The sequence below is a fragment of the Penaeus chinensis genome, chromosome 10 (genome assembly GCF_019202785.1).
Source record: "Penaeus chinensis breed Huanghai No. 1 chromosome 10, ASM1920278v2, whole genome shotgun sequence".
Classification (NCBI taxonomy): Eukaryota; Metazoa; Arthropoda; class Malacostraca; order Decapoda; family Penaeidae; genus Penaeus; species Penaeus chinensis.
The window spans coordinates 21,656,694-21,666,693 of NC_061828.1; the positions used below are offsets into that span (position 1 = coordinate 21,656,694).

The 10,000-nt window shown below is 45.9% G+C and overlaps 1 protein-coding gene across 7 annotated transcripts in view; it reads right to left on the reverse strand.

The window, feature by feature from the left end:
• LOC125029539 overlaps positions 1-10,000 on the reverse strand; it is a 651,165-nt gene that overhangs the window by 15,782 nt on the left and 625,383 nt on the right. For all 7 annotated transcript variants that reach the window (XM_047619491.1, XM_047619490.1, XM_047619489.1 and 4 more), the window contains 2 exons: positions 1,751-1,896; positions 209-306 (listed from right to left, as the gene is read on the reverse strand). In XM_047619491.1, coding sequence (XP_047475447.1) covers positions 209-306; positions 1,751-1,896 — 244 coding nt within the window. The remainder of the gene's footprint in view (positions 1-208; positions 307-1,750; positions 1,897-10,000) is intronic.

The window sequence follows — 10,000 nt, forward strand, 5'->3', positions numbered from 1 at the left end:
CGGTCGTAAGATTCCGTGGAGTTTCGACAAGAAATACTAAACCATTCTCCCTCTAAGAAGAATAAAACGTTTCCTGATCATGCGTTTATTTTGTATATATTAATTATCCAGTCAAAACAGCCTTTGCCTATTTTCAACGTCGACAAAGAGATGTACAGAACGCATATGACCAAGAACCCAGGCCCACTCGGCGCCGCGACACACTTACGTTTTGTTCATGTTGGAGTCAAGAATATTCTGGCGGCGACTGTTGACATACACTCCCGTCTCGTCCATGTCCAGGCCGGGTAGGTGGCCGTTGGGGACCTGCGGAATGACAGTCTCCATTAACTATTAAGTGGCGCTAAATGGGGGAAAATTTTCAATAGTAATAAACCTCATGTAAATAAACACAAAGCAATGTAAGGTGGAAAATTTAATTGTTTTAAGCTTTACTATTTTCTCGATAGTAACTAACCTTACTAAATTTCGTTGAATTTAACATAATTCTAAAACTAAAAAAGCTAGTTATAAATAATAATTACATCAACAAACATACCTAAATGAATCAAACTCTACACACCTTTAAGCTTATCGCAAATATCGGCTGAAATGAATAAAAGCGAGAAATAAAGAGGTTTCCCGGCCATCTACACCTCGTTGTCCCAGGCAACGTCTCCACCACGTGAAGCGACCTCTTCTTCCCTCTCTACTGACTAGCTACCTGTTTCTTATCAGTCTTATCGAGGTCCATTGCTTTGCATGTGTGAATGATGCTTGCATGAAGAGAAATTGGAAGGTGAAAATAAAAAGATCGATTTACAGGTTCATATCTACCGCTGGGATGCACGTCTTTCATCTCTAAAGAGTAATTATACATAAAGCCATATTTTGTCTTCATCATCTTGTGTGTTTTTCGCCATTCTATCCTTCTCTGCGTCCCTGTTTTGCTTTCTTTATCGACCTGCTTTTGGAACTCTCCCCCATTCCCCCAGACCTCCACTAAGCTATAACTATCCCTGAGTATTTATTTCCCCTTTTTCCCTCCCTCTTACCTTCTACCTTTTAGCTTTCCGCTTCCTCTCCCTCTTGGCTATTTTCCCCAATCCAACCCTCTATTTCGAAAAACTTCAACTCTTTATCACATTCTCCTTTACCTTTAACGAAGAAGAATTTTCGCTCTAGCGCTGCCTCCCAATTACGCCGCATCCTTCTCCCTCCCCGGCAACCATTCATCAACAGAAGTAAGAATCCCTAAATACAGTAACTAGCTCCCGCTTAATTAACTGCCATCGTCCTAGTGATTTAATGAGGGTTCCCATGCGTACCTCAAGGTCATTAGGATTCTCTCCGAAGCTCGCGTAACGGCCTACGCGAGAAATATCACTCCACAACTTCTACACATAATTGGCGTCATTATCGCCGTATCGTTAACATGACAGTCCGTGCAAACGTAAATTTCCCAGGGCTTTTGTTTTGTTTTCGGTGCTTTTTTCCCTCTCATTTACTTCTTTTGTGTTTATCTAAGGCGAAATCCACATTCACTACATGTTAATGACGGCCGGGTCATTACAAGCCGGAGACATATGAATGCGTGAATGAAGCAAGGTTCGGCGCAAGAATGAGACCTCGACTCCAGCACCTCGCGCCGGAAATACAACCCACGTTGCCTGCAAAACAAATTTCATCGCTGCCATTTTTTCGTGAAATTTCGATTTCACTTCAGCGTTGGAGAGGATTCTGAATAATGCAAGGATATTTCAGCACTCACCTTATAACCTTCTGGAGGAGGCTTGTAGGGAGGAGGAACACTGAGGTCCACGTAGCGCTCGGTTCCACGGGAGTCGTCTTCCTCATTGGTCGTGGCGTAGCTCCAGTTGGTGGCCTGCACCTTGTGGCGGGAGTGGTACGGGGGGGCTGCGGGGGGAAAGTAGGGGCCATAAGAAACTTGCGATGAACGCAAAAATATTACATATTTTAACTAATACGTACAATGCTTCGGTGCATATGTGAATACGCCAGGCAGTCTCCTTTTGAGATTCCAGTTTTAACAGTGCACCATTGCCTTGCAGGATGCACTCCCAAAGAGAGGTTGCATAGTGCTTGAATAAACGCATATACATATATATATGTATATATACATATACATATATATACATACACATGCATAAATACATACATACACACACATACATACATACATACATACATACATACATACATACATACATACATACATACATATACACACACACACACACACACACACACACACACACACGTGTGTGTGTGTGTGTGTGTGTGTGTGTGTGTGTGTGTGTGTGTGTGTGTGTGTGTGTGTGTGTGTGTGTGCATGTTTTGTAAGTATGTATGTATGCATAAACGTATATATCAACGTATGCATGTATGTCACTTTCTTATGTATGTATGGATACACATACTCAGTCTAGGACACCACCCCTCGATTCCTGAGAATATTAAGCAGTAATAAGCAAATATACGGAATGAGTGTTCAATTACTTGCTCAAACACTTTGACAAACGCTCGGCTCAATTATGTATCACACGGAGAGGGACGTAGGGGAAAAGATTGATATACTGAATACTTATCGAACATTTATAAATATATTTAGATGGATAGATTATATATATATATATATATATATATATATATATATATATGGAGAGAGAGAGAGAGAGAGAGAGAGAGAGAGAGAGAGAGAGAGAGAGAGAGAGAGAGAGAGAGAGAGAGAGAGAGAGAGAGAGAGAGAGAGAGAGAGACAGAGAGAGAGAGAGACAGAGAGAGAGAGAGACAGAGAGAGAGAGAGAGAGAGAGAGAGAGAGAGAGAGAGAGAGAGAGAGAGAGAGAGAGAGAGAGAGAGAGAGAGAGAGAGAGAGAGAGAGAGAGAGAGAGAGAGAGAGAGAGAGAGAGAGAGAGAGAGAGAGAGAGAGAGAGAGAGAGAGAGAGAGAGACAGAGAGAGAGAGAGAGAGAGAGAGAGAGAGAGAGAGAGAGAGAGAGAGAGAGAGAGAGAGAGAGAGAGAGAGAGCAACGTAGAAAGCGAGTGAGGATCAGAGAGAAGGTGGAGAGAAGGAATCTCGAAATTTATGAAAGAGGAAAGGGGCGGAAAGCAGAAGTGTGAGGACGAATTAATAAGGGCGTAATAAATGAGGACTGCAGAATGAGACTACGGAGGAAGAGAAAAGGGCGGGGAGAAGCGAAGAGAGAGAGAACAGAAGGTAATGAATAGAAGAAATTCCTCTCCAAGGGTAAGTGACAGGTGGAGGATCCCATACACAAAGGCTGGCGTCATTAAGCCTTCCATCAACAGTAGGATGAAGGTTTCCGGCGCTTTCTTCCCCAAAGCGACCTCGGCCCCCGTGCTATGCAACAGCCTCGTCCCCGCGCACCAAACATAACATTCATAAAAGAAAGCCGAAGGAAAATGCTAATTCTTAAAGACTTTGTGAGCTCTCTCTGGTCGGGAGTTGCGAACTCTCAAGCGGCGCCGCCGGCTCGAGTGGCCGTCAATACTTCCGCGCCGCAGCCACAAGCGCCGCGACATTCATTCAAAGCCGAGATGTAAAAATAACACCTGCAAGACAATAGCGCTCCCCCGCGAGACGCGCCTGCATCCAGCCCGCGGCCGAGGCGCGCGGCGAGGGGATGAGCGCCGCTCCAAATATTCGCCGTCGGCTTCCACAACGCCTCTGCCTTTTGCTTCCGCTCACGCTCCTGTTGCTTTAACTGCTGTTGGTGATAAGGATGCCGGCGGCATATATGTTGTTTCTTAGCCGTTTAATTTTCTTACATCGCTTTGTTAAAACAGTTCGCTAAACATGTTGGACTGCATTACCCCATCACTTTCACTGTGCACTATTCGGGCAACTTTGCTTCAGGATGTATATTGTATAAGACATCGTTATTATATACATAAAAATAAGAAAGCGGGTATTTCTTCTAAGGCACAGGAAAGCAGATTTAATATACCCGATCACATTTTGCTGTTCAGCCTCTTGCCTGCACAGCACGCATTTAATCCGTACACGCCCGTACCGCGAGGGTGACAGCACGAAAAGACCCACAGAAACAGAGGGCGAAACCAAAACACGAATAAAAAGGGGCAGAGGATGAGCGAACACTGACTGGACGCGGGGTGAGATCTCGGGTATAGGTATAGGTGGACGCTGACGGAGACGATCCCTGGGGCAGGGACGCGGTCAGTAAGGTTACAGCGATGAATTTCGTTAATTTAGCTCTCATTTCCACACAAATTTCAAGCGTAGAGTGCTGTAATCTGTGAGTAAGTGTGTGTGCGTGTGTGTCTGTGTGTGTGTGTGTGTGTGTGTGTGTGTGTGTGTGTGTGTGTGTGTGTGTGTGTGTGTGTGTGTGTGTGTGTGTGTGTGTGTGTGCGTGTGTGTGTTGCACAAAATATAAAAAAGTTATTATCTCCCGGAACAATTACTTCTCCAGCAACTACCACCCTGTTAGCATTAGCAGTAAAGGCGATAATCCCGCAGTATATCCCAGAGCATGACCCCAACGTAGATGAGCGCCGAGGCAGTTTAGAAAAATCTGGGCCCGGAATGGGTCACAATGGCTGCCTAATATAGTAAGAAATGAGAATTCAGGATTTTTGGCACCGTGAGCGGCCGGAGCGCGAGGGCCATTGGCGCAACGAGCGACCCCTCGTCAGGCGCGGCGAAAAAGGAGGCGGAGGCGACGGGGTTAATGGCAGGCGGCGGCACGTGCGACGGATAACACAAGTCACAAAAACTGATGACAATCACTGATATTCATCACATTTTGATAATCTCGGCCAATAGCTACGTTCTATGAGGGATGAAATCATACTCCTATGTGGTCAGTAAGGATGTGACATCAGGTAAACACGATTCCCAGTGCATAACTTAAGTGTGTATGTGTATGCCTGTATCTACGTACGTTTGTCTGTCTCTTCTATATCTTTATCTATCTATCTATCTGTGCGTGTGCGTGTGAGTGCGTGTGCGTGTGCGTGTGAGAGTGAGTGTGAGAGCGAGTGCGAGTGCGAGTGTGCGTGAGTGCGTTGTATGTTGTCGAGACTTCAAGTAATAAACCAGAGTAACTGCCTTTTAATGTTGATTGCTGTCTGAGAGGAAGCGTAGTGGCAAAGCGGTGGTCCCTTCCCCTTCGCTTTCGGGGAAAGAGGTACGAAACCTTATTTCTTTGGCCGTGAACTTGGGGGAGGCGGTGCAGGCCACGCCCCTTGGCGCCATGCAGTCTCGCACTGTGCCACTTACAAGAAACTCGTATCTAAACGCTACCTGGCTCTCGTCATGCAATGGGATGTATGACTTTTATGGCAGGAACTACATGCATTTTTTGGGGTTCTTTCTCTTAAATAAACTTTACGTTAACCAGGTCTCTCCTCCGTCAACCAAGAGATATATATTGATATATTGGCACTGGCCCGAAATGGTTAATGTACAGCGCAACGCACAAGGCGGTTGACGAGCAATGTGCACCTTTGATAGTTGAGCACCGACAGTTGTTGGCTACAACTCTGGCAGAATACTAATCAGTGTGGATGCAAGGTTTTGACAACAGAATTTACTGAATAACAATTCATGTCAAAAACAATTTTCGACCAAAGGTTAAAAGTGCGAGCGGCGGCGAGCGCAATTTGAGTACAATGCCAATTGGTTACAGCGCGAACATCTGACCTCAGGGCAGCAACAGCGGGATTAACAATACCTTGAGCGTCATGGGTGGGAGTGTATCTGCGGCCGGTGAGCATCGAAATAAAACTTTTTAGGTCCACGCTGAGTAGTCTCCTACTGGGCTATTAAAGCCCGAGGGAAGCGGAACGCAGGGCTACGGTGAAGAAATACGCGTCTTGGGAGATTCCGTTCTTTGAAATGGGGGCCGTATAATGGGAGGGAGGTTACCCCTTGCTTGTTACCGGAGAGAACTACCTGTTACAGCAAGGGTTTATTGTTACAGTTGTGAGGTTTACGTGTTACAGAAAGGATTATCTTTTATTCAAATAAGGCAGTATATTACGTGCTATCGGAAGGTGCTATTGTGTTTATACTATAGGGGGCACATTCAGGACCGGGCCTCTGTGTTTGCAGAGAGGGGAAACAGGATGAGGAGAAAAGGGGAATTGTTATACGACACAGACACACAAAAAGCTTTCACATCACGTTTTAGAATTTAATTAACTTCACATAGCAAAATGTGGATAAAAATGATAAATGGACACTGTACGCTCAAATGACCCCCCCCCCCTCCGAAAATTAATTTAAACTCGTTAAGCGTAACATAAAAACACTCACATACACTAGCTCCAAATAATACATATGCGGGCTGGTCGTGTATGCTCGCCATCAACACTACGCAAAAGCATTCACTGCCAATACTCAACAAAGGGTTCAAAAATCGGGCAGCAGTCGCATTTCTTTCTTTCCTCTCCTTCTTCGTATACCTCTCCCTTTTCCCGCGTGCTTCTACCATCATATTTCCCGTTTATCATTCCTATCAACTCATTTATCTCTACCGAGTCTCCTTACTTCGGCCACTCAGTGTTTTCTTTTGTCAGTTAGATGTATCTCCTATAACGGTTTAAAACTTTTGGTTTTAGATTCTTATTCTTATTATTTATTTATTTATCAACAATCCGTCTCTTCTTTGACTTCGTTATGCAAGATACTGCCAAAGCCTGCTTTATAACGTCTACATTTTGCAATGGCATATACTGTTCTAGGTTCATTATATGGTCTTTTTACTGTTTGGTGTATTTCCGTTTTGCATTCCTCTTTTCCTCCTCTTCTTCCTTCTCCGCCTCTCTTCTGATATTCGTCTTCGTCTTCTTTGCTTTTCCCTTTTCCTTCTCTTCCTCCTTCTTCTTTCTTCTTTCTTCTTTCTTCTTTCTTCTTTCTTCTTTCTTCTTTCTTCTTCTTCTTCTTCTTCTTCTTCTTCTTCTTCTTCTTCTTCTTCTTCTTCTCCTTCTCCTTCTCCTTCTCCTTCTCCTTCTCCTTCTCCTCCTCCTCCTCCTCCTCCTCCTCCTCCTCCTCCTCCTCCTCCTCCTCCTCCTCTTCTTCTTCTTCTTCGTATTATTATCATTATCATCATCATTCCTCGTCCCCCATCCTCTCTTATCTCCCAGCGTTACCTGGAATCAGCTGGAGAAAGTAGATGCCATTTCCAGTGGCAATAACGGCGGGGGAATCAATACACTGAGCACTACTAACATCTTCCATTTTATACTCCTCAATACTCCACTTCGGATCCTACTGGCAAAGGAAGTGAGTTGGGAAGAATGAAGGCTTCCCCTCCCTCTCGCTACGGTGATGGTCTTCTGTCCTGTTTCCTTCCTTCCCCTTCCTCCTCTTCCCTCCCTCCCCCTTCCCCCTTCTCTCCCCTCCCCTACCTCCCCCTTCCCTGGCACTGAATGTAAATACAGCTCGTACATCAAGCACACTATTACCACTACGACGGCTTCCAGACCAGCCGAGGGGCGTGGAGGTGTGTGGTTGGGGGGCGGGGGCGGAGGTCCAACACGTCTCACTCCTAGGGGGTCGTGAGGGTGAGAAGGAGTGGGCCGAGGGGAGTCCAGTGTGTCCTCCCGTAGGAATGCCTGGGAGGAAGGAAAGGGGCTCACGACTCGTGTTCTTACGCAAAAGAGGTCGTGCGCGAAGGTGGTGTCTTGTGCTCTAATGCGTCTCTCTCTCTCTCTCTTCCCTCTCATCTTCGCATGCCTACTGCTTATCTTTCTCCTCCTCCTCCCTCTTCCTCCTTCTCATCTTCACCCTTCTCTTCCTCCCCTCCTTCCACCATCCCTTTCCCCATCGCCGTATTCCTCCCTTTCCCTTCCCAACTCGTGTTACGGCGCTGTGTGTCTTCCCGCCACGTCGTTGTACCTGCACCTAATTTAAGCTTCTCTCACGCCACGCACGCCCATGCTTCCAGGTGTTTTTGAGGTATCTCCACTCTCTCCATTCGTGAACTATTCTTATTTTCATTGCTTTCCACATCCCTCCCTCATTCTATACGTCTCCTTATTTCCTCCTTCAACCTTGGACGGAGAGTCTAATCGTTTTTAATTTTTCCTTGTAACCTAATTTGGAATCCTTCTTGAGGCTTGTTTCTCTTCCATTTTTCCCTGAGATGATTTTCCCCTCCTTGTCTTAAGTGAAAGCCTCATTTCGCGCCCTTCCTACCTCTCAATCTCTCCCTTCATTTTCCATCCAATACATTCCCCCCTCTCTCCTTCTGATCTCTCCGTCTCTCCAAAACGTTCCAAATAATTAGGAAGTACCACTGTAAGCCACAGTGTAAATGGCACAGATTCCCGCTCTTAATATTAATATAACACTCAGCAATATGAACTTTTACCTCGCCCTAACACCATCCCTGAAAGCAGATTCAATTCTGTGAGGTATCTAAGGACATCTGATATATTTCTGGTCCTTTATTGTGTCTTTTTGCTGTGCGCAGACGGGAGTTACGGATAAACATGGCAATATGGGAACACTTTCCTCTGTTCTGTACACGCGTGTGCGTGCATGAGTGGGTCTGCCGTATCTGCATTTTTTTCTCCCTCACTGATTCTCTCTCCATCCTTCATCTTCCACTTTCCATCTTTCCTTCCCTGTGCTTTCATCTCTCTCTCTCCCTCTCTCTCAAATCCCTTACAATTCGCCTCTCGACGTCTAAATTCTCATATCAATTAACAAAATAATGGCTGACATTGGTGCAGCCTCCCAGCGTTCCCATTCTCATTCTCTCTTCTCCACTCTCCTTGTAAATCTATTATATCTCTCCACTTCTTCTCCTCGCAACCGTCTCCCTCTCCCGCCTCAATTTCTTCTTATCAATATCCGCTTATCCCTCTTTATCTCAATCGCCTTCACCCATCTCCTCCATCACACCGCTTAAGAATAATATGTACTTGTAAGTATCTCTATAATACGCAGGAGAAAGTCGGGTATAATGGATGAAAGCGTCCGTCTCTCCCCTTGTGTCATTTATCACTCCCCCAGGCATCTCTCCCTCCCCCCAAGAGACCGTCTTGAGCTGGGGAGGAGGGGGAGGGGAGAAGGAAAGACGGGGGAGGGAGCTAAGCCATAGCTGGGTAAAGGTGCGTTTGAGACCGCAGGGTTATTACCACAAGGAAAATCAATACAGCAGGTGCACACTTTCTTTCCCCCACTTTTCCAAAACTATTTTTTACAGGGGTCTCGTTTCCATTTGGAGACTCTATATCACCAATTTCCCGACTTCCTTTGTTGTCTCTCCGGCTCTCTCTCTCTTCCTATTTTTTCCCACGGTGAAGCTTTTTCTCCTGCGATCCCTTGCTATGTCTTCCATTATTTCTCTGGGTCTTGCAGGCGGGCATCGCGAGCTCTTCTTTGGGCTGACGAGTAGTAATAACAATCCCTTTTCTTCTCTCTCTCTTTTCTTTCCCCCCCATTTTTCTTCTTTTTCGCTCTTCCTACTCTTACGTTTTTTACGTTTTCTGTCTTCTTCCTCTTATCCTTCTCCTCCTTTTCCCTCTTCCTCCTGTTATCCTTCTCCTCCACCTCCCCCGTCTCATGCCAAACGCACCCTTTGGTCAGCTCCAACTGACATATAAAACCCCCGCAAGCCGTTAAGGGCAACGCTAAAGGTCGGAAGCGGAGATGGTGGAGGAAAGGATGGGGAAGGGAAGAAGGCAGAAGAAAACAAAAGGAGGAGGTAGGAAGGGGAAGGAAAAAAAGGAATGAGACGAAGAGGGGGTCAATTTGTGGCGGAGGGTGGGAGGAAGCCGGGGAGGAGGATTAGAAGTAAGAGTAGGGAAAAGGAAAGAGGGGAGGGGGAGGAGGAGGAGGAGGAAGAAGATGTGGGTTTGGAGGGGGGGAAAGGGAGAGGGAGAGGGGGAGAGAGAGAGACGAGAGAGAGAGAGAGAGAGAGAGAGAGAGAGAGAGAGAGAGAGAGAGAGAGAGAGAGAGAGAGAGAGAGAGAGAGAGAGATAAGACTAAATACCTTAAGAAATTGGAA